This window comes from Schistocerca serialis, chromosome 5 (genome assembly GCF_023864345.2).
Source record: "Schistocerca serialis cubense isolate TAMUIC-IGC-003099 chromosome 5, iqSchSeri2.2, whole genome shotgun sequence".
NCBI lineage: Eukaryota > Metazoa > Arthropoda > Insecta > Orthoptera > Acrididae > Schistocerca > Schistocerca serialis.
In genome coordinates, this window is record NC_064642.1 from 767,845,283 (window position 1) to 767,870,923 (window position 25,641).

At 40.0% G+C, this 25,641-nt stretch overlaps 1 protein-coding gene across 3 annotated transcripts in view; it reads left to right on the plus strand.

Moving 5' to 3' along the window:
• The window catches only part of LOC126480690 (ADP-ribosylation factor GTPase-activating protein 1), a 78,424-nt gene extending 53,300 nt beyond the window's left edge, over positions 1–25,124 (plus strand). For 2 of the 3 annotated variants that reach the window (XM_050103928.1, XM_050103927.1), the window contains exons 7-10: positions 6,790–6,849; positions 6,925–7,055; positions 11,366–11,482; positions 24,004–25,124. In XM_050103928.1, the coding sequence (XP_049959885.1) occupies positions 6,790–6,849; positions 6,925–7,055; positions 11,366–11,482; positions 24,004–24,238 (543 nt within the window). In that variant the 3' untranslated portion in view covers positions 24,239–25,124. The remainder of the gene's footprint in view (positions 1–6,789; positions 6,850–6,924; positions 7,056–11,365; positions 11,483–24,003) is intronic. The other variant, XM_050103929.1, reaches the window with a different exon arrangement.
• Positions 25,125–25,641: the final 517 nt, after the last annotated feature.

Consider the following 25,641-nt stretch of genomic DNA (forward strand, 5'->3'; position numbering starts at 1 on the left):
TATGTAAAATTAAATTCATTCATTCGTTAGCTGCTCTTACTGCTCTTGATACCACCACCTCCACCACTAATGCACCACAGCTTTATACCAAGAAGCATGCTTAGTAAATTTAGACATTGTTCCAAATTTATATCTATTTATTAACTAACTTACACATGCTGTGTCCTACAAACCATAGAATTAAAACTACCACCACCACCACCAACAACAACAACAACAACAACAACAATAACAAAATAAAAAAAGGAACACTGACAAGTTCATTGTACTTTGAGGTTGTTAAGTGAATCTTGCTGTTGATGGATTTTAGACCTTTTGTGATAAATAGGGGAACATTTTGAGAAAACTTAGAATCATTGTACCCCATCTTTACAGTTAATTTAGATTTTACACCTTACTAGAGTTGTCAGTGTGTTAGCAATGAATTATTTCTGTTAATCTATTTTTGCTACAATTGTAATTTTGTTGGAAGAGAGAAAAGTATGTACTATTCATATCTTAATCATTCTCTTTTGGTTAAAATACAAAAGACTTCATTTTCAGCTAATCTGTCATTCCTGTGTTATCTTTAACGGTGTGCATTTCTTTTACAAAATGCACTTGGCATGTTCATAACTTTTGAAACTTTAATTCCTTTTTTATGAGAACAGTTAAAATTATTTACCATGATCCTGCATAAATGCCTGAAGTTTTAAGCTCTACAAGCTACATTAGTTCTACAGGATGCTTATAAAAAGTATCTCAAATTCCTGTGCAAGGTAGTATTTGTCAAAACTAGAAAATTCCTAAAATCATATACTCAGAACCCAATACTGGTTGAGATGGCCAATCATTCCCATCTGTCTGATATGTGGAAGTAAACACTGTGGACAGTGATGAATGTGGTTACCACACATCCTACAAGCTTTCTTCGCAGTGAATCACATGCTCTTTAAAATACATCTGACTCCATTCCGATTGTGTCACATGCTCCTGTAATGTCCACACATTGTGAGTGGGTTGGATATTACCAATGTATTTAAATGGCCCTCCAGATAGATTCAAATGAATGTAGGTCTGGTGAAAGGTGAGGCTGTGTTACAGTACTTCCTTGGCCAATCTATTGCCCATGAAACATTGGTATGAGATGCTGTTGCATGATTTGTAGAAAATGGGGTAATGTCCCATGCATAAACCATTGCTGTGGTCTTTCTGCAAGGTTAACATTTTCCAATTCATAATGCAGACATCTGTCAATCCGTTTGGTAAAGTGTATGACCTCATAAATATTTCACGGACAATTCCTGCCCTCAGCATACATTTTTACTGAATTGACCCTGATGTCTCACTGTCATGTCTGCTTGAGAATTTGCACCTACCCATACAAGCACAGTACTTCAACAATAAGTCCTTACAATAATGGATGTGAGTAAGAGTGACACATCTGGTTATTTCTACCTCATGGTTGCACTGCGTACAAACTCCTCTCTTAAGTTATTTCTAATATTAACAAAAAATTTTATCACCTTAAGAGAGATTTGCTGTGAAATCAGATCTATAATTTAGCAGTGGATCATGCTTTTTAATGGCCCTGTGGCTTAAACAGTGTGTGCTTAACAAGGATAGCTGATGTTTATGCTTGCTAAGATATGTGAAAATTAGCAACAATTTTTTTTCATGCCTCAGTAACTCTGTGGATTAGAAATTGAAAGTGAGAAATCTATGTTCATGCCTTTATGCTGCACCATGTTCTCATGGAACTCCAGGGATCTACATTTTGTCATCTTGTTGGAGATTAGATACCAAATCTGCTTCACATTATTCCTGTTGGGCCCTCATTTGTGAGTAACTGACGAAATAAAAATTTGGAATTTTGTGTGATAATTGTCAAAAAATTCACAAAACATAGTCGGTTGCTTGGTGTAATGGATGGGATAACAGCTTTACATGCAGGAGGGTATGGGATCGAGTCTCGTCAGGTGCAGTAAGTTTTTTCTATTTTTAAATCTCTATCAAAATGATGTTGATCATCATTTTTGTTCAGTTGATTGATTGAAATGTAATTTTTTAATTCCATTCCTTTGTCACATAATTTTAATCATAATACCAACTCCTTCAATTGCTCTCATTTCTCTTCCTGTCAATATTTCTCCACTTGAAATCTTTGTTAGTGTGTTTTTAATTAATTTAGAGTATTAACTTTGATTTAATGTGATCTATTTTATCATGCTGTGTTTTTGTCCACATTATTACGTTCATTGTATCTATTTCTCATTTTGCTTTAATTTCATTTTACTTATAAACTCGTCTTTCATTTAAATTTTCATCTGCATGATTTTGTCCATAGTGCAGAAGGTATTTATGTTACGTTTTAAATGTATATATGACTATTATTGTGCAAAGAAAAAACCTGCACATCTGGTAACAAAAATACATTTTTTTTCTTTCTTTCTTTAACTGATAGATCAGAATTTTCAGATAATTGAATATTGTAACGGGTAAATATAATTAGATTCATATTCACAAAAATTCTGACTGGAGGAAAAATGATATATAGAAAAAATGAAACAAATGAAAAAGTTCATATGGTGATTAAAATGATGACAGAGGAATAGAAATAGAAAATTATATTTAAACCAATTAACTATTAAAAATCTTGATTTAAATAATTTCGATAAAGATTTAGAAATAAAGTAATTATTGTGCACGTGATGATTCGAACCCACAACCTCATACATATGAAGCTGTTATCCTATCAATTATACCATGCAACTGGATTATGTAATCCAAGTTTTTTAATGCTGTTGAGTATCACACACAATTCTGAAATTTCTTCTTCAATTACTCGCAAACTAGCACCCACTAGGGTAAATAGCTGCAGTGTGATACCATATAAACAATCTCAAAAAGTCGGTCGCACTGCTGAGGATATCTCCTTGCAAGTCTGACGAGGTGACCCATGCTTACCATCAGGAGGCTGAACACAGACCCAATAGAAACCTACAAACATAAACAACAGTTAAAAAAAAGAATATTATGACAAGGATAGTTGCTACTCACCATATAGTGGAGATGCTGAGTCACATAACAAAAAATGCAAGCAACTCTGTCTTCAGGCCACAAGTGGCCCATCAGGACCATCCGACCGCCATGTCATCCTCAGTTGAGGATGTGGATAGGGGGGGCGAGTGGTCAGCACACCGCTCTTCTGGTCGTTATGATGGTTTTCTTTGACCGGGCACAACAAAAAGACTGTCAGAAAGTGAGCTTCCAGCCAGTAAGACCTTCATCGGGAATATGGATGCACACGCGTGCGCGCACGACCACAGTTTCTGCCTGCTGAGGCTAGACAGAGTTTGGCCTCGGCAGCCAGAGACTGTGGTCATGGGTGTGTGAGTTGCAATTTTGTGTGTGTGGGTGTGTGTGGGTGTGTGTGGGTGTGTGTTTCCGCCAGATTGAAGGGAAACGGGTGGGAGAGGGGTGGGTGGGTGGGGGGTGGGGCTACTCTTATTACGTAGGTTGAGATACACATGAAGTGAAGTGTAAGGAAAAAGAATGCAACTACTGAGAAGTGTTACACACTACTTCTTGTCTTTGACTTCTTTAATATGTTAAATCAACTAATCAGGGCACAATGAATGGCATGTATTTTGTAACTGAAATGTACTGGAATTAACTGCTCTGTATATAAGCATTTTTATTACTAAAAAATACTTATTCATTAATGATCAGACCTTTTGTTTTTCCTTTCCTGGACGGTGGAGTACAGTAGCATATCCCTAGGTTATCCTGGTGCATAGTGGTTTGGTATATGGGTGTTTGGGTTTTAAACCTGGTCTTGCTTTTCTCCCTTTTAGTGGCTGGATGTATTATATAATTATTGTATAAATCAAACCATTTTCCTGAAGACATTTTCATGTCTATTTTGTTATGCTTTCCCAAATGTATTTTACTGTGGTTTAACTTTAATTTTAAAACCTGAACCTACAAGAAATCACGCAAATGATAAGTTTTCTTGCTTGTTAATATATTGATTGGCCTTAAGTGCTCTTCCATTGACTGTTCACTAAATATTAGAAAGTTTTCTCATTTCTCAGTGACTGAGAGAGAAATTTAAGATAGCAAATTCATTGTTGTGGTGCTCTTTTGTTACTTTTGTTACTACTTTTTTTTTTTTTTTTTTTTTTTTTTTTTTTTTTTTTTTTTTTTTTTTTTTTTTTTAATTTGCGAGTGTTGTATATTTAACAATTTTTTCTGAACCATTGTTTGGTACGTTGTACCACACACAATTAAACTATGTTCTGTCTGGCAGCATCTGAACATTCTATAGCATATAGGAATATAATGCTCTCTTTTAAAGAGAGGTAAAATGGCGGTGATTATAAGAAAGTTGTCAGCACCAGGAACTGAGAAGCATACTGTCTTCATTTTATACTGCTGTTGTATAGTACAATGGCTATATTCTCTCCAAAAACATGTTTAAGAACTCTTTAGAAAGCTAGGGTATAGCTGTTGGGCTACATTTATTAAACCAAGGGAAAATTTTCCCAAAGCTCATAATAAATATACAATGTAAATGTAAAAATGTTGTCTTCATTCAGCCAATTTATGGCTGTGGTCCCCTCTATGAAGAAGATACATATTTATTAAATGCCTTTCTGTGTAGCACACTGTGCACCTTTTGTGATGCCAGGTTCTTCAGTTTTTTAGTATTCTTTGTTGTTTGTTCATTATTTTATCATTTTAACTTTTTGTAGTGCTGCTAAAACTTCAATTTCTGCCTGTAATTTTTATATATGCTGAAATTATGAGCAAATATGTGAAGAAAGAGTATGGTTGCTTGCAGAAGCCATGTGTATAATCCTAATGTTGAGAGAATATGAGCTTCATATAAAATACATTAGTGTCCAAAAGTTACACATAATTAATAAATGAGGGCATATTTTCAAAGCTGCATGTCAGTCATTAGCAAACAAAGCTTAATCAGAAGGGAAATGCCAGTTTGGACAATATTTATAACTACATGTAAAAGATTCTGAAACTGAAGATATGCATTTTAAATGGAAAGACTAGAGCAAAAAAGTTATTGCCTACCCCCTAGCTGCCACATATGCTTATGGGTAATATCTCCATAAGAACATTTAAAAACTTTAACAGTCAGTTACATTCCTGCGAAGGAACTGTCCGGAAATCTGGCAGAGTCCTTGGTGAGAGCTGATGGGCTGCAATGTATCTCCCCAGTGCATCACAGGTTTGCTTTAATAAGACTCAGAGGAAATCAGTCAGAGTGCTCTTCACTGCAAGAAATTTAGTCGCCAGGAATACTTAATGCAGCTGGGTATTACCATTTTTGGAGAAGAAATCTGAACCAACTACACCTCCTCCTAAAAGACTGTGTGGTTGGTTAAGTACTTCATCTATGTTGAGAGGAAGTATTAAGCTCTGTATGTCTTCCTACAGTAGTACTTTATCACTGTGTCACTTTATAGTAACAAAGTGGGTCTCCTTCCATGACATCTCAATGATTATAGAGGCTACTGGTTTCTCTCTACATGAATTTGGTTAAAGAATCATTGAGCAGGCTCCGTAGTATTAAAGTACGAAGAATTCATTTTTCCTGTTATTTGTGGTCCAAACTGGTTTATGATTGACTGAGGTAGTGTGGTGGTTAAGGCATAGGACTCAAATTTGGAGGAGTGGAGTTCAGTGTGCCATATGGTCATCAAGATTTTTGTTTTTCCTTATTCCTCCAAAATTGCTTACCACACATTCCAGGATGATTCCTCTGATGAAGACATTCTCAGTTTTCTCCCTAGTCATTGTTTTATCCAAACTTGTGCTCCATCTGTAAAGACCACATACTCATTTAATTGAAGACGCTGATTCTACAGTATACAGATCCATCCCTGCACTTGCATGGGCAGGATACATTCTACCAAATATCTGGTGTACCAACCAGTTGTTAGCAGCCTTCAGTACAGTTTCTCAGGAAACTGAGGTTCCCGAGGCAGTTGTAAACTATACTGATACCTGTCTTGCAGACAGTTGGATTTTGTTATGAATTAAGGCTAGATATTTGTCCTGTTGTGGAATAGCTTGAGCTTGTATTGGTCCATGCTGGACATTTCCTGTGTCTGATTGTTGTCAAAACTTTGAAATGGCATGTTCAGCTCTGCTAATAGTATAGTTTGAGTCTGACCTACTTCACGGTCATCAGGGTTTCTATTCTCCAAAACGGACTCCACACAGTATCTCTGCAGTTGGACATTGTAAGCTTCACCAGGAGCCTACACTCTGCTGATTACAAAAGTGCAAGCATGAGTGGGACATGACACTTGTAACACACTGGTGCTTCCCACTATTTCTGGGCGAAGTCCTTTTTAAAAGAACGAAGTACTCTTTCTTGTATAGAGTGCACAGTTCTGGTCTAGGAGGGAAGTCTTGACATTTATTCAGCTGTTGTCAACCATTTGAATTTTCATTTTCTTTTTATAACTTTTGGACACATTTGTAATTATTGGTATATGTATATATTTTTAGTAGTTACACCTGTAGTTGTTAAATGTAAAATTTGTACTATTTCAATTTGGACATAAAAGTAGTAATTCAGAAATTCATCAAAGGTAAGGACCAATATCATATTTTTAGTTCATTGGGTATGGGTGGCATGCAAGGGTTAGACCATGCCTGGAAAATAGCTGCTCTTATAGGGCAGTAGCACTGCTGTTAATGCTTTGCGCATTCCATTTACAGTTTTATTTGTTTACAATGTGTAGTTGATGTGCATGATCGTTATGTTTTATGCATCAGGTAAAGGAAGGCAAGCTGCTTGAAGATGTTAGCTCTCAGGTGTCAAATCTAGCAACAAAGGTAAGTTTTTGCAATACACGCATAAAGGAATTGTTTCTGTGACTGGCAAATACTGGAGAGTGTTGACTGTTGTAGGTAGGAGATCTGGGCCGCCGTGGTTGGAAGGATATAGCAGGAACAAACACACCAGCTCCACAGAATGAATCTAGCCCAGAACCATCCACGGAGAAGTCTTCCTTACTAATTGAGGGCAGCAATTCGGTTAGGTAATTGGGCATTTATTTACTGTATCTCAGTTTGCTCAATTTATCTGTAATTGGTTTTTTCATTAAAAATGTGTATGTATTTGAGGAGGGCATTGGAATTGAAGTATGCCATATGCCTCAGGAGAAATGCAACTTGTGGATAAAGTTGGCCAATAATTGTCATTTATTCAGTCAGACAATAACATGAGTTAAATGCAGATGAAACACAAGAAAAGATTATGTAGAGCTTAACAATTACTTTTTATGTAATTTAACTTTAAGAATTCCAAAAGTCGTGTTACAGTGCATGGTGGCGCGTTATTCAGATCCCACTAATTATTTCTCCCCTCTCCAGATCCATTTGCAAATAGTGCACAGGGAAAATGACCATCAGTAAGCTCCAGTCATGGTCATTTTGAAATACATATGTGAGAGAAAGTGACTTGTTGTCTTACTCTGCTTGGAATATATCCTGTCAGAATTTGAACAGTAAATGTCTGCATCATGCACAATGCTTCTCTTATAGTGTTTGCCATTAGAGCTGGATCAGCATCTCTGCGATACTCTCTAGATATAAATATGACATTTCCATGATGTTGATGTCATACATAAATGACTCTATACACTCTCTGGGATACACTTTAAATTATTGTTGACAACCACATGAATTTGGTGAATTGCTACGCACTGTGTAGAGGAGGCATTGAGTAGAAGAGAGGCACATTTTAAAGTATATCGTCAGATTACAGATTAAGAAACACACATCTCTCTCCAAGCCCTAGGGTCCTACTTCTCGGAGATGGCAGTTGTCACATGTGTGCAAATCGTGTGTGATTTTGTGTGTGTGTGGGTGTGGGGGGGGTTTCTGTACCTGGTGGAGGACTTTGATTGCTCAGCCTGTATTTAAATCTGCCTGTCACTCTGTGTGGTGAGCAACATTGGTCCCAATTCATATTCTTACTAGACCCTGATTCCATTATTTAAGTTACTTTTACATGTAACAGTTTTGTGAGGAAATCATGAACTCAATCACAAAACTGGTGTCATATTCCATGAGCTTTTTGAGGCAGGAAGCAAGCTTGTATTTGAGCCGGGAAGCAGTAGTGAGAAACTATTTGATACCTTCTGGGAGTCAAGTAACATAGCTTCAATCTTTGCACTGCCAAATACCGTGTTCTGGATCTCACAGACACCCAAACAAGCAAACAGTTTCACAATATTTGTCGTTTGCAAAACCCAAATTGATTCCTGTGGAAGACTTTTTAATCTAAGTATGTTGTTGTATAAAAAAAGAAGATGCTGTGACTTACCAAATGAGAAAGCACTGGTAGATAGACACAATAAAAAAAGACACAAACACAAATTTCAAGCTTTAGTAACCCAAGGTTACTTCATCAGGAAAGAGGGAAGGAGAGGGAAAGACGAAAGGATGTGGGTTTTAAGGGAGAGGGTAAGGAGTCATCCCAATCCCGGAAGCCAAAGAGGTTGGGCAGAAGTACATAGAGGCAGAAGTACATAGGCAAAGATGTTGTTGAATGACAGGTGATGTACGAGGGGTGGCAACTTGAAACTAGAGGAGGTTGAGGCCTGGTGGGTAACAGGAAGAGAGAATATATTGAAGGGCAAGTTCCCATCTCCAGAGTTCTGATAGGTTGGTGTCAGTGGGAAGTATCCAGATAACCCGGCTGGTGTAACACTGTTCCAAGATGTGCTGGCCGTGCACCAAGGCATGTTTAGCCACAGGGTGATCCTCATTACCAACAAACACTGTCTGCCTGTGTCCATTCATGCGAATGGACAGTTTGTTGCTGGTCATTCCCACATAGACGGCTTCACAGTGTAGGAATGTCAGTTAGTAAATCACGTGGGTGCTTTCACACGTGGCTCTGCCTTTGATTGTGTACACCTTCCGGTTTACAGGACTGGAGTAGGTGGTGGTGGGAGGGTGCATGGGACAGCTTTTACACCAGGGACGGTTACAGGGGTAGGAGCCAGAGGGTAGGGAAGGTAGTTTGGGGATTTCATAGGGATGTACTAAGAGGTTACGAAGGTTAGGTGTACGGCGGAAAGTCACTCTTGGAGTGGGGAGGATTTCATCAAGGATGGATCTCATTTCAGGGCAGGATTTGAGGAAGTGGTATCCCTGCTGGAGAGCCACATTCAGAGTCTGATCTAGTCCTGGAAAGTATCCTGTCACAAGTGGGGCACTTTTGGGGTTGTTCTGTGGGAGGTTCTGGGTTTGAGGGGGTGAGGAAGTGGCTCTGGTTATTTGCTTCTGTACCAGGTCAGGAGGGTAGTTGCGGGATGCGAAAGCTCTTTTAAGATTGTTGGTGTAATGGTCAGGGATTCAGGACTGGAGCAGATTCGTTTGCCACGAAGACCTAAGCTGTAGGGAAGGGACCGTTTGATATGGAATGGGTGGCAGCTGTCATAATGGAGGTACTGTTGCTTATTGGTGGGTTTGATGTGGACGGATGTGTGAAGCTGCCCATTGGACAGATGGAGGTCAACATCGAGGAAAGTGGCATGGGATTTAGAGTAGTACCAGGTGAATCTGATGGAACCAAAGGAGTTGAGGTTGGAGAGGACATTCTGGAGTTGTTCTTTACTGTGAGTCCAGATCATGAAGATGTCATCAATAAATCTGTATGAAACTTTGGGTTGGCAGGTTGGGTAATTAAGAAGGCTTCCTCTAAGCGACCCATAAATAGGTTGGTGTACGAGGGGGCCATCCGGGTACCCATGGCTGTTCCCTTTAATTGTTGGTATGTCTGGCCTTCAAAAGTGAAGAAGTTGTGGGTTAGGATGAAGCTGGTTCAGGTAATGAGGAAAGAGGTTTCAGGTAGGGTAGCGGGTGATCGGTGTGAAAGGAAGTGCTCCATCACAGCGAGGCCCTGGAGGTGCGGGATATGTTTGTATAAAGAAGTGGCATCAATAGTTACAAGGATGGTTTCCGGGAATAACAGATTGTGTAAGGATTCCAGGCTTTCGAGAAAGTGGTTGGTGTCTTTGATGAAGAATGGGAGACTGTATGTAATGGGTTGAAGGTGTTGATCTACATAGGCAGAGATACGTTCTGTGGGGGCTTGGTAACCAGCTACAATGGGACGCCCGGGATGTTTGGGTTTGTGAATTTTAGGAAATAGGTAGAAGGTAGGGGTGCGGGGTGTCGGTGGGGTCAGGAGGTTGATGGAGTCAGGTGAAAGGTTTTGTAGGGGGTGTGGTGGTTCCAGATTGTGTTGACTAGATTTTTGAGGTTTTGGGAGGAGTGGAGCTGGAAGTGGGAGAACCTTAGGCCCCCTACAAAAGTCTTGTAAAATTTGAGTCACTCATTTTGTTCACAAGATCTGTGCCATGTTCCTTGACTTCTGGCTCACAATGTTATTTGATAGTAAGAAAATAAGTTATGCATTTCTGGATTTGCTTTGTGATGGATTCAGAACTTTTTAGCAGATGGATGTTGTTAACAGGGGGAAATCATTAGGTGTGACACTTGTGCATAACTCTGAGCATTAATGCAGAGTTATAGGATTATTTTTCTTCTTCACTGTCACTCTGGCTTGGAAGGCCTGTGTCATGTACATTCCTACTGAAGTGTATCTTGTTCCAATCTGATTTTCTCAGGCCCACCAAAGCGACTATTCATAATAAATATAATGATAAATTGGAAGTTCCATAGGTCTATTTGCGAATGATGCTGATTGTGTAGGGAAATCACAATGGTACAAAATTGTAGTGGATTGCAGGAAGACATGCAGAATATTGTTTCTTGGTGTAGAGACTGACAGGTGAACCTCAATGTAAACAAATATGTTGTGATACACTTAAGTAGACAGAAAGAGCCATTATTACTTGGTTAAACACTTGATTAGTTGCTGGAAACTGTAACAGCCATACATTATCCAGGGTTTGACATCCAGAGTGATTTAAAATGCAGTGACCACATAAAACAAGGAGTAGGAAAGCTGGATGCTGGTAGACTCATTGGCAAACTCTGAAGGAAATTCAATTTATGCTCAAAACACGTAGCTTACAAAACTCTGGGCTGATAGATTATAGCTGGATACTTCACTCCTACTGGAAGTGTCACTGCTGTTTTACATCAGCTATTTCATAGTACTGCCCACAACAGTGGCAACTGATGAAGACAAGTAATAAATGTTGTGCAAAAACGTAAGTGCATCAACTCATTGGACAATGAAAATATATCTTCTGATGATTTCACAGAAAAAGTTTTAGAATTCTGTTAACTATCTACAAATTTTTACTTGTTTGTTTACTTAGGTGGGGCAGCAGTAGTAAACTACTTTTCTTTCCTCTTTCATTCCCAGGAATAACCAGTCAAGAAATGTTGCATCTGGATTGCTGTCTGAACAGGAGACACAGTCTTCCGAAAATACAGAGCCTGACGACTGGGGGTGGAGTTCAGAGAAGGCACAGCTTTCAAAGTAAGTCAACACTTAAAAGATCTATGGTCATTATTGATTGTTGATTTTAGCATAATTTTGACACATTACATCTTGTGGTTTCTGCAAACCATTTTGTCAGCTTGAGAGGTGGTAACTGTTTGTCATAAAGAATCAGTTGCATTCCTGTGCTGTATTGTTTTAATTTAATTTTAATTATTATGAGAAATGGTCAAATTTTTGTCTCATAAAGATGTACAGGTAATTTATTATTTCTGTCCATAGTTAAGTACAGGTTGTTCTTAAAGATCATTTCAAAATGCTGTACAAAGAGAACCACTGCTCAGAATGACATCAAATTTGAACAGCATATTATTGGCACAGAGGAAATGACATAGAACAAAAAAAAAGTTTTACCAGTAGATGGCACTGTAAGTGTCTTAACGTAAATAGGATTGGCCATAAATGACAGGTGAATTGCAATACAACAGACAAGGTTTGAGCTGGACATTATACCATTCTGTACTGTTCAATATGCACGACTGCACAAGTTCGGCTGTCAACAATTGTGGATAATTCCATCCACCATGACAAGGTTGTACTACATTGATGGGAAAAATCTGTTTTTAATTGTCCTGGGGCCAAATACCGTATAAAAAGTAAAATGACACTGGTTTCTAATTGTTGTGAGACTGTTATAAGACATGCTCAATATGCTGTCCACCATGTTCAGTCCAAAGTTGAAATTGAGAAACAGTATGTTTCGCAACACATCAGAGTGGCTCAGCGTCACGTTCAGAATGTGTTGTACAATCCATGCCTTCAGCTATGTTCATAATTGTAGCACTAAACACAACCTCTTTCAAATAACCCTACATCCAGAAATCATATGGATTAAGATCATTTGATCTGGATGGCCAGACTTCAGACAAATGATGGCTAATAAGTGTAGCGTTTCCAAAATGCCTCTCTTGTAGCCACTGAACCGGTGTGCAATGTGCGGAGGGGCGCCATCTTGCGTAAAAATGACTGTACCCACATAACCACGCTGTCGGAGGATTGAAATGATGTTGCTGCCCAAGACTCTTAGTGTGTACCAGTGATGGTACAGGTAATAGGACCAGCAGGACTCATTTCCTCGGAGAAAAAAGAAGCGCTATCAAGCTGCACCCAACAGACACCTCTGAAGAATAAAGTGGTACTGGTTGATGTGTGTGGCAATTTTCCATTGCCCATATTCTGCAATTCTGCGTAATGATATGTCCTTAGCGATGGAAATGGGTTTCATCCTTCCACAGAATATTCCATGGCCATTCATTGTCCACTTCCATGCAAGCAAGAAATTCCAGAGTGAACATTGTCTTACTGGCAGGTCAGCAGGAAGCAACTTCTGAATATAGGTGATTTTGTATGGACAGCAGTGCTATGTTGCAATGTGACTCATAGGATTTTATGTACTGTGCTTGCATGCATGTTCAATGTTTGGGCAATTTCCTGTGCATTGCATGTTTTCACACCGCTGCTAGACCCCTGTTGCACTGCCGTAGCCACATCGCTGACAAATGTTGGATCAACTGCTTTTTTTTTCCCTCTGCCGCATTGCACCTCTAAAGTGCCTGTCTTCTCAAGTTTTGTAATCATTTTGCCTAGACACTCAGCAGACATCAGACCAATGCTTTTTTTATGCCCTTGAGTGCACAGAACTTCTGCAGAGCTACTGGTACTCAGTCACTGTTCTTATAAAAGAGCTTCACCAGCAGCATGTAATCCTTCATGAAGAGTCATGTTAGAGATCTTGGATGCAAACTGAGGAACAGCAATGTGACTCACTTCTGTTGGTACGCATATTCTGACGCTTATAGTGCCATCTATTGGTCAAATTTTCATTCAGTTTTTTCTTTCTTCCCCCCCCCCCCCCCCCTCCCCTCCATTACTATTATTATTATTATTATTATTATTATTATTATTATTTTTTTATTTTATTTTTTTTTTTTACCCCTCTGCGTCAGTAACATGCTGTTCAAATTTGACGTCATTCTGAGCAGTGGTTATTTTTTTATGGCACTTTGAAACTTGAACTTTAATTATACGTATCTGTGGAGAAATGATTAGTCCAAAATGAAGAACTAACCAAATAAAAATAGTGTTTAGTGGTTAGATTATATGACTTAAAATATATTCTGTTGCAAGGATTTCATTATTATTTCCACATTCTCTTGTCTCCCGTGACATGATCTGGGGCAGCTTCCGATTGATATTATAAATGTTCCTTACAAAAAAACAACAGTCAGATTTTTGCAATTTTTGTATTTATGATACGTGAAGTTCAGAATTCAAACATCAATCGGCCAAAGTAGTTCAATGCAACTCTCAAAACTTCTCTAGAAAATTGAGTTTGAAGTTTTCTGAGCAACCTTAATTTACTAAAATTAGGACACGTTTTCAACGGCCCATGGGGTCCAATCGATAGTGCTTGATACTTGTAATTATTGGGTTACTGGTTTGAGTCCTCCCCCCTCTCCCCCCCCCCCCCCCCCCCCAATCCAAATTGCAAATTGAATACTCACGTCATTTAAATATAAAAATCATTAAATATATGGTAACTAATGCATATCTAATGATCATTTCTTTTATGGAAAATGTGTCGTCATATTGCTAATTACACATCGTACAGGAACTGTGATCAGACACCACACTGTAATTCTTCATAAAGTGCACAAGTAAAGTCGACTGTCACCAAATAAATGTGCAGCACAGAGTGTAAAGTTTGTAAACATGTGGAAATAACAGATGCTGTTAACTCTCTCCATATGAATGCCACTCTGGTAGTATGTTTCCCCTCAACTCAGATGTGTTGTTGATAAAAAAAATTATGTATGTGTTAGCTTATGTTTCATGAATTTTATACTTAAATGATCTAGATATTCAGACTGAATGAAAAAAAAGTTATGATTGAAACAAGACTCGAACGGGTGATCCAATGATTACTGGTCACGAGCAGTGTTGATTGCAGCTAATGGCTCATCAAAAAATTTCCCTAATTTTAGTGAGTTAAGGCTGCTCAGAAAACTTAAAAATTGATTTTCTCAAGAAGTTTTGAGAGTTGCGTCTGGCTGCTTTGGCTGATAAATACTTGAGCTCTGAACTTAAAGTACCAAAAATATTAAAAAATCAAAAAAGATTTTAGTGTGATCTTGTTTGTTATTGTATACGCATAGTTTGCTTGATATGATAACCTAGTGTGTGGATTTCCAAAATTAGAAGGTACCTAAATAAGCTGCAAAAAGCTTCTGACTCTCTCTCTCTCTCTCTCTCTCTCTCTCTCTCTCTGTGTGTGTGTGTGTGTGTGTGTGTGTGTGTGTGTGTGTGTGTGTGTGTGTGTGTGTGTGTGTGTTATAGCTTGGTACTCACTGTACTCCAGGGAACTATTTAATTTTAGACTTCTTTCATATTTGCTTGTTTTGGACATACTATGATTTGCATTTTAGCTATAACAAGAGAGAAGATGAATCAATAGAAATTATTTATTTATTCAGAGTTTGCGCTACAGAATGACCAGCTTTCTTTCATTTTTTTGTATACTGTGAAGAGTATTCAAACCCTTATGGCAATAGGTCTCCAGTGTAACATGTGAAATTTTAGATTAGGCAGAGTTCTAAAGAGATCACATTACTGGCTCATTTTGACAAAAAGTTTGAGAGGTTACATTTAGCGTTTGGAGCTCTGGCAACCATAGTTGTGCTGAATACAACAGATGATCAGAAAAAAAATTTCTTCAGTCAGTTACGTACAAAAACTTATACTGATGATACCAAACCGTATTTGAATAGATGTTATAGGAAAGGGCTGGGAGGATGTAAATAATTTCTGGTTAAGGGAGACCACTCATTGGAAAACAAGTGTCAAGTCATTGACAGGCTGCCAGTGCTGCATTTTGGCAGGTGGACTAGGTTGTGGATGGGGTTGTCAGGTAGGGTACATGGATGGGGGCAGGGAGGGGGATTGGAAGTGGGTGGCTACCAGCTCAGAGTGAGTTGGACGGTTTGTTGGCTAGGAATATGTGAAGGACGCGTGGCACGTACACAGACTATGCATGTTTACACAGTCGTTGGAGATGTTCGGAGGTGGTGCACGCTGAAGGGGATCTGCATAGTTCAGAGAAGCTGTTGGTGGAGGGGTGGATCCAGATGGCCCAGGTTGTGAAGCAGCCCTTGAAATTGAGCATGCTATGCTGAGCTGCCTGTTGTCACCAGGTAGTCAAATTTTGTTCCTGGCAACAATTTGGCAGTGGCCATTCATCCTGGTGGACAAACTGGTTGGTAGTCGTACCAACATAAAAAGCAGAGCAGGGTTGGCAACAGATTTGGTATATAACATGGCTGCTTTCACAAGTGGCATAGCCTCTGACGGGGACAGGATAAGCCTGTGATAGGACTAGAGTAGGAAGTGCTGAGAAGTTGGATTGGACAGGTCTTGCACCTTGGACTACCATAGTTACATGATCCCTATTACAAGGCGTTGAGTGTGGAGTAGGATGTTTTGTAGGTTGTATGGGTGATGAAACATCTTATTAGGATGGTGGGAAGGATCTTGGGTAGGATGTCCCACATTTCAAGGCATGATGATACATAATCAAAGCCCTGATGAAGGGTATGATGCAGTTGTAAAAGTCCAGGGTGGTGATCAGTGACAAGGGGGGCACTCCTTTGTAGCTGATTCTTAGGGGTGGTGGGAGGATGGGGAGTTGTGTGGAGATACGACACAGAAAATAAGTTTTTGGACTATGTTTGTGGGCGATAGAGCCTGTCGGTGAAGGCCTTTGTGTGACCTTCAGCATACCGGGAAAGTGAGTTCTCATCACTGCAGCAACATCGTCCATGGGTGGCTGGGCTGTATCATAGGAATGAAGGGATGGCAGCTGTTGAAATGCAGGTATTGCTGGTGGTTTTGATGTGTTCAGAGTTGGGGATAGTGCCATCAGAGAGGTGGAAGTCAGCATCCGGGAAAGTGACACACTGAGTTGAGTGAAGCGGATGGGAGTAAAGGTGTTGATCGTGAAGGAATGAGGATAGTGTGTGTCAGCCCTGAGTACAGATTATGAAGATATCGTCAATGAACCTGAACCAGACTAGGGGTTGGGAGTTTTGGAAGGGTAGGAAGGTTCCTTTAGTTGGCCCATAAACAGGTTTGAAAAGGAGCATGCCATAAAAACAAATCCCTGGGCCAGCTATGGGCACCACATATCACCATAACTGTGCTTATGTATGAGTGCTTAAAAGTATACAGTATGCTGTTAAATGAATATGCAAGGACTAGTAAGCTTTGTGTCCATAAGGTTTTTGCTTACATGACATGTTCTGCAAGTTGTGCTTATAAGCGTATTGGTATGTGCAAGACTGTATTTGTCATGCTCAGCATATGTGTGTGTGGGAACAAGTGGCTGTCACTGCAAAACCTGAAACAAGTTTTTTTTAAATGTTACACGTCACCAGTATCATACATTTGAAAATGACGTAAGGCCAAAACTGAACAGTAATGTAACTTATGTGCATGGTGGATTAAAGCAACAAAACTGACAGCCTATGGTTAAAATGATTCCACCATTGAGAGGATGCATTTATCCATAAAGAGTTTTTCATATGAGAGCTTTCAAATAGAAATACAATAACATGTGGAAACTTATTCTCTGGCAACCAATTGAACCTCCATTTACCCCTTTATTTGGCACACATGGAAATATTGTGAAAAATGTGAAGTAATTGAAATATATGTATATGGTCACATGAATAATTTAACGTGATCTTTTTTCAAAACACTGTAAGAGTTATTTCCCATAAAAGGCACATGGTTACTACAATAAAAGTACTACAATTTTGTTCCTGTGGCTGAAAAAATGGTTGCATTTTGCACTATTTTATGTGAAATGGTTTAAAACAAGGCATTTTTGGTACAAAGCACAGAGCAAGTGACTCCAGGGGTTCGCAGCTCTTCTGTGAGTATGTGCTTGGCTACCATGTGCCCCAGCCTTTGCAGCATTACTTCCTTTTTGTGCTGCAAGCTTATACTTCCATTATCTCTTTCCTCCTCTGCCTCTCCATCGGATGGTTTTCTTGGTGCAGACCCTGATTGGACCTGGTTTATAATTGGGACTAGAGTTTCCACTTCCATTGTTTTCTGCAACTTTTCATTAAATGAACACAGTCCCCATTGTTGGATTTGACCCGCCACCAATTTTCAAAATTCTCCAGAAGCGCGGTTTGTGCAGGAGAGGTTGCCCAATGCGGTGTATGCTCTACCTTCGTGCCTTTCCATGTTTGCACCCTTCCCTTTAATAAGGCAATATACCCAAAACCCAGCATGGTAGCCATCCCATTGCGAGGGGGGCAGTCATCAAGCACTTGCATGGTGGAAGCCCTGTGACCATTCAGGGATCGCAGTGTTGGTGCCTGACCTAAAAACTCCCCTTGTATGCCAAGGAGTATATGCCCATTGTGAATTGGGCACGGGAACTCCCAGCAATGGATTACTGGCCAGGTTGCCGTTGCTGAGGCTGGGTGGTGCCCATGGGAGATCCCCCTTTTAGAGTGAGTGGCACCATGGTGAATGAGCCACAATGAAGTAGATGAAGTTATCTCCTGCTAGTGGCCATATGGCCCCTTCAGTATCTATTAAAGGAAAGTTCTCTTTTAATGCGGGGAGATGCCTTCCCTGACTATATCGTGGGAGAAACATAGGGCTAAGCGGCAAGCAGAAAAATACTCCCCGCAATACTTAGTTTGTACAAGGACTGATAGGCATTGCTTCTTGGCTGCAAAGCCCTTTTTCTTTGTGGAGAACTTAGAAGACAAGTTTGGGGTAGTGCAGCCATCTCTAAAATGAAAAGTACGTCAATTTTTATCAAAACAGCACACCCTGCCTGTCATGGGTTCTGCTCACTTGTAACAAGCCAGGTGGCATACTGGTGACTGTCACTCCCCATAAAAATCTAAATATGGTTCAGGGTATCATTTTCCACCAAGATCAACTCTTGCAATCTAATGATGAGCTTTGCCTGTCATGTACATAGAGGACCAAAGGAAATAGGTTCACTACTGGTGCCTTGATCTTGGCCTTTAAGGGCAATTCATTGGCTGAACAGGTAAAAGTGATGGTATACCAGTGAGATATGAAACCCTGTGCCCTCCTTCCCCACCGCAGTGCTTAAAGTGTTTGAAATTCGGGCATATGTCTTCCTTTTGCAACACTAGCTCCATCTGTAGAGCTTGTGGACGAGTGCTGCATGCAAACGCTCCTTGTGCTCCAACCCCCTTGTGTGTCAACTGTGGAAAGCACTATTCTTCCTGCTCAATAGATTACACTATTTTTACAGAGAGAAGAAAATTTAAGAATACAAGACACTGGACAAACTAACTTACCAAGAAACCAAGAAGACATAAAAGTGCTTGCACTCAGCATGTGAAACAGTGTCATATGCTGCAACTGCAATGATGTCACCGTCTTTGGCAATTGTACACCTGCCCGTTACAACTCCTACAGTGGGCCCTCAGGGCCGCTCAATCATGCCAGCCCCCCTGATGATTGGGAGCTTCCCTCTTGCTGCTTCCCACACACCTAATTTGAGATCGATGGCTTCCCACCCACCAGGGACATTGGTTCCCACATCCCAGCTGCAGACAAATCACCTTCCTCTGGCTTCTCTTGCCAGGATACCAGCCATTGGCTGAAGGAGTACCAGGCAGCTGGTTGCAGGGCTTTGGGATCATCATCTTTACTAGAAATTGATTCATAGAAGCAGTCACAATCATTGAAATCCTGTAAGGAGAGGAAAGACAAGAAATTGTCCTCCAACAAGGAGAGCATTTTGAGGCCCCAGTTCACACCACATGGTGAACCTCCCTGGGGGCTCACCACTCTCGGGTGAGTCGTGCTTGGCTTCCATGGGGCCCCAGCTTTTGCAGCACCTTCTTCCTTTCCATGCTGCATGTCTCTCCTCCTGCTATTCTTTTCCCCCTCTCTTGGGGAATATGTCTTGGATATTTTTGGGAATGTGTTCTGAAATTTAAGTAGCCTGGTATCAGGAAAGTCCCTCCACTGTTTTCTCATTCCTTCTTTCTTTGGTTCTCCATCTCCTATCTGTCCTCTGTTTTGGCATTTGACGTTTCTCTTTGTTTATTCTTTCTTGCTCTGTGCTCCTGAAGGCCAACCCATCCGCTTGATGCATTGCAGGTGACTGGGTAATGTGTAATTACTAGCCTCGGATTGACAGGTAAGGGCCAGGCCCAGGGACGGGGGGTGATTGCATGAGTTGTCACCTACCAATATTGCCAATTGGTCCCTCTGTCAGGAGTTCGGGAAAAGTGACGTGAGGTGTAAACAATCATGTAAAGTAGATGAGTTCCCATCTGAGGGAGGGTCCCAGTTGGAAGAAGCATGCCATTGGAGACGCTGACTATTATGTTGGATTTCCCCGCAGTGAACCAATCACCATCTTAGCCTGTCTACTAAACATAAACGGAATGAGACTGAAGATTTCAAGATTCTCCCAGCTGCAGCTCAGTTCCTCGTGGTATTACCTACTGAAGGAGATCTGTCCTTTGCTGTGGTTAATGTGTTTATGAGGTGTGATTTGAAAGTTTTAAGAATGGATCTGCTACTGCTTACTGGTTTGGCAGGCAGGTACATGGAGGGTGGGGAGTGAGTCATTGCCTTGTCTTTGAATGACCTCTGACAGGAAACTGCGTTTCCTTTATTCAGTTTGTTGTGGCAACTGATTAAGTGCAGGTCTGTTAGGGCTTGTTGCCGGATTCTTTCTGCGTGAATAAAAATGGAGCAACGAGTTTGTGTGAAATTTTGTTTTAAAACTGGGAAATCAGCTTCTGAGACTTACAATTTTCTCCAAAAACTGTTTTTAATAGTTTGTATGAGCCAGTCAAATGTTTTTGTCTGACTCCTCAGATTTAAGAAGGGCCGTGAATCATATGAAGATGAACCACAGTCCGGCCGTCCTTCCACCTAAAAAATGAATGAAAATGTTGTGAAAGTTTACAACTTAGTGCACTCTGATCGTAGACTTAGAATTAGGGATGGCTGATGAACTCAGTTTAAGTTTCTGTGCAGTTCTGTCAATTTTATCAAACTTGTGAGTTGGGTGCTACGCCATGACAATTCTCCGGCTCATCATGCCTTCTCCATTGTTGAATTTTTGACCAAATTCAAAATTCCTGTGCTTCCACAACCACCATATTCACCTGGATTGGGCCCTGTGGATTCTACCTGTTTCCTAAAATGAAATTTTCACTGAAAGGAAAGCGATTTGACTCGACTGAAGACATCCAGGTAAATACACAGTGTGTCCTTAACGCACTTCAGGAAAAAAATTCCAAGAATTTGTCCAAAAGTGGAAACACCATTGGAGTCAGTGTGTTCAGTCAGAAGGGGACTATTTTGAAGGATATGCATCAAGTAGCATGTAAGTACCACCATTGTACAATTACAAGCTCATTCTTAAAACTTTCCAATCACACCTTATATTATTCAGAAAGGTGCTGATGCAGTTGCAGGCTCTGTGAAATCGTACTCTTGTCTGTGTAATGGCAATTTGCCTTTGGAGACAATTTCTGATTTTCAAGCCCAACAATTGCTTGTAGCTTTGCTCATCCACGGCTGTGCTGTTCATGTCTAGGCCTATTGAACGCTGAATTCTTCACATGGTGGTGTTTACACTAGGCTGCTCAATGCTCTGACCGAGGGAGAAATCGAAACCTACCTCTCTGATCAGGGTGTCAATGCATTCCATAGGGTAATGAAGTAGGTTGATCCAACCTTTGAGCCTATACACATTCTTCATCACATTTGATAGAGTAGTGGTTTCATCAAAGATCAAAGCAGGCTGTGAAGTCATCACAGTCTGACCGAACATTCTGAATCTGATGTGCTGTGGGGTCCTCAGTATTACCCTCCTTGTATGCTGATGATTTGTGCTTCTGCTTCTACTTCTGCTCCTTTAGTGTGGGTGTTGCTGAAAGTTAACTGCAAGGTGCCATATGAAAGGCATGCACATGGCTTTTGGTTTTCAGCCACCAGGACTTGCGTCATGCAGTTTGCAGTTATGTTGAAGTCGTACTGTTCAACCACATCCAGAACTTTACCTTGACAACCAACTACTCAAGGTAGTGGTCACTTATTGCTTTTTACAACTGGTCTTCGATTCTCGGTTGATGTAGATTCCCCTTCTTTTCCAGCTTAAGTGAAAGTGCTGGCCATACCATAATACACTTCGCTGAGTACCACCAGTTGGGGTGCAGATGGCACAACCCTTCTGCAATTTTACAAAACCCTGATATACTCCTGCCTTGATTATGGGAGTTTGGCATCCGCTTCAGCATTGCTCTGAGCATTGCGGATACTGGATCTGATACACCACCATGAGGTTCAAGTTGGGACAGAAGCCTTTCAGACTAGCCCTTTGAACGGCTTACTCGTGGAGGCTAAGGTCCATTCATTGCGAATCAGGTGCCAACAACTGCTCTTCACTAATGCTACTCACATTCACAGATTCCCTAATCATCTGAACCACCATCTCCTACGGAAATCCATTTCCCACAATGTCATCCCAGATCGGGGATTATGATCACAATCCACATCCAGTACCTCCTCTCTGAACTCCAGTTGTTTCTTCCTCCACCTCTCCTCTGGGCCCATTCACATACATGTCCTTGGCGCATCCCTTGGCCACAACTTTTTCTTGACCTATCGCCAGGTCTGAAAGACTCAGTCCCTCTTTAGGCCCTCTGCCACAAATTTTTCTCGACCCTTCATGCATGCTGGGGTTCAGAAGTAGTCTATACTGATTACTTGATGGTTGAAGGTCACGTGGGCTTTGCTTATATTCACACGGGATGTGCTGAACTGTGTTCCTTGCCAGATGGCTGTAGTGTTCCCAGTGCGGAGATGCTAGCCATCTCCTGTGCTCTTGAGCATGTCCATTCCTGCACCATGTGGGTCCTTCCTCATTGACAGTGACTCCTTGAGCAGTTTGTAAGCTCTCGACTGTGTTATCATTGCCATCCCTTAGTCATCAGTGACCTTTGTCTGGACCCCGGGCCATGTCGGGATCCTGGGGAATGAACTCGCTGATAATGTGCCTGAGTAAACTGTCTACTGGCGAAACCACCTCTTGAGATTGGTATCCCGGAAACAGACCTCCAATTGGTATTATGCTGTCAACTTTTAGGAACCTGGAATATAGAAAGGCTCACTCTGGCTTCACTAAAATCTGCAGAGGTCCTCCATGCAGGCCTCGCCAGGACTCTCTTGTCCTTTGCCTTCTCCCCATTGACCATATTTTGCTGACTCGTGGTCATCTCCTCTGTCACAAGGACCCACCCAGCTGTCATTGTAATTCCCGTTTGACAGTATATTGGTAAAGAGAAAAAAAATTCCATGATAATAGTCGAATTCTACGGATACTGAAATGGCCTTTCTGGACTGTTTTACACAGGGTAATAAAGCTGTTAGCTGTCAAGTTCTCCAATAAAATGCAAACTCTGCAAATGTAGAACAGGTGATGGGTCTGCCCAGATGAATGGGCCAGAATTGCCTTCATTTGGAATACCAGAATACAATGTTGCCATCATTCATGTCAGAAACAAGAAAACATGATTCTCTCTTAAATGACAATATTTGAAATGGAAATATAGAATAAAAGAAAAATTTTTTGTTCAAAGAGGAGTCCAGTGAATTTTGCACAGTTGATTATATGTGAGCTTATTTTGTGACATTGGAAAGGGAGGACAAAGCATACCGATTGACACCACCAGTAACTTGCACACAACATGCCATACAAGTACGTACCACACACTTGAAGACACTTCAGGTCTTAAATTTACAAGTTTTGTAGCATTTTTTTCCTGAAACAGGCTTTGCCAAGACTAGATTTATAATGCAAAAACTATACAGATTTCAATTGAACTGTGATATAAGAAAAAGACATGAGATAAACTTAGGCAAAAAAGTAACACCTTTCCTTTTAATAAATACCATCATTTTACTTCGAAAATGCCATGGTAACTATTTAAAATTTGAGTTGCACCACACTAAAATGCAATAATGTTTGTAATTAACTTGACCGTGCTATGCTATGTCTCTCCAGGTCCAGTACTGTGCACACACAGCAAATGCATCATGCCACAAAAATAGGGAAACAACAAGCTCCATTAACACTTGTCAAAGCAGTAGTAAACTACACCTGTACTTTCGAGCTGGAGAGAATGATTATGTATGTGCATCCCTAATCTCTTTAATTTTTCATAATCCATATGCAAGACATACATTTCTCTAACAGGCATTCACAAAAATGTCCTCACTAATCTTCTTGCGATGTACTTTCTGTAGCGTTAATATTACTTTGCGTATCACCACTGGTGCTTCAGTATGTTTTGAATTGATTGTTTTTTTAATAATTATTTTGCATAATGTTAGTTCGTACTTTAGATGTGTGCACTGAGACACATAACTTGTAATTCTGCTGTGTGACTCAAAATTTTACTTTCTTACCATAACAGGAGCCCAGCCAGCTCCAAGTCATCAAATGACTGGGGAAACTGGAGCCCAGTGAAGGAGCAGACGCAAACGCCATCACCCTCACAGACCAGTAATGGAACGTCCACTCGCAAGACTAAGAAGAAATCTGGAGCAAAAGAAGGTCTCCTCATTGACTTTGCTGAAGATAAAAATGGAAATGATTGGAATTCAAAATGGGATGATGATGCATGGGAAATGTTAAACAAAAAGGATTAAATACCATAAAATGGCATTTAGATGATTTTCAGATATTGTAAACTTGTTTGATAGAACTGCTGTGTGATTCAGTGGTCCGTGACAGTTAACATTCTATTCTTGATGGTGTAAATTGGCCATACTTCGGAGTTCTTGCACATAATGACAATAGGCATTCTTTTAATGCCATCAGCAGTGATAGCCTTCCTGTTAAAATTTATTATCTTACAGCAGAACCAAAACTTTCATAGGTAGAAATCGTGGACACTGCTAAACTTGAAGGGCCATTAATTTTTATTTTCGAATGTGTAGATTACATAAACTTGTGTTGTGCACAAATGTCAGTTATCTTTTAAACTGGTTTTAAATTTATTGTATATGTATCATGTCTGTTGTTTTCAAGATGATTTATCAAGAGTATTGTAATCTTGTAATGGTATTTCATCAAGGCATGTTTATTCAGAATAAGTATTTTTTTATGAATCTTGGTGCTTATTTTTCCTTATTTATCTTAAGTTTAGAGTGTCTGAATACAGACCATTGCCACCTCCCTGTGTTTGTGTGTGTGTGAGTGAGTGAGTGAGATTTGAAACTGCCTTAACTTCTGTGAAAAGTACTACATTTCAACTTCGTTTTATTATTTTTATGACAGTACTGTTTGTAGACCTGAGCTGCTGTGTTATCTAACATTACATTTTGATCCAAACTGAAATTGCTTTCAATTTTGGATTTACTGTTTGTTGAAGTATTTCTTCAATGAGAGTTCTGGAAGAAGAACGGTGTGGTAGTGTATAATATGCATTTCAGGAAATTCAGCTCCACACGTTCTTCAGTGACCAAAGTTCACGTTGAGGAAATGGGAATTCTTAGTACTTTCCCTTGAATAAAATATGTAATAAAACACCAACTGAGCTTTTATTTGCCATTTGTAATTCTAGTCATCAGCTTCACTCACTACTGTGGATAACAACTGTTACTGGTTGACAAGCAATGTACATCTGTGTTTACAAATGTGAGACTGCAACATGATTCAGGAGTCTGTTGTAACTTCTCTTTGTTCCAATTGAAAGATGAAATTAAACTAAATTTACAAACAGTTGTATGAGGACACTATTTATTTAGAATACTTCATACTCAAGTGTTGCTTAATGTTGCTCGTGTGTAATTAATCGACGGTCTCAGGGCTTGCTTTTACATAATTCCTTTTTAACATGAGAGGTAACAATTTGATATAATAAAATTAAGTTTGCCCCACTGAAAGTTTAAGACTTTCCTCTCACTGGAAAACTAAATATGCAGGATACCTGATTTTCGTAATATTTATTTTATATTACTGCATGGTTTAGAACTATACAAAGTTAATGTTCCTCACGTGGAACCACAATAATATAGCCTGACCAACTTTACCTTTACACTTGCTACTT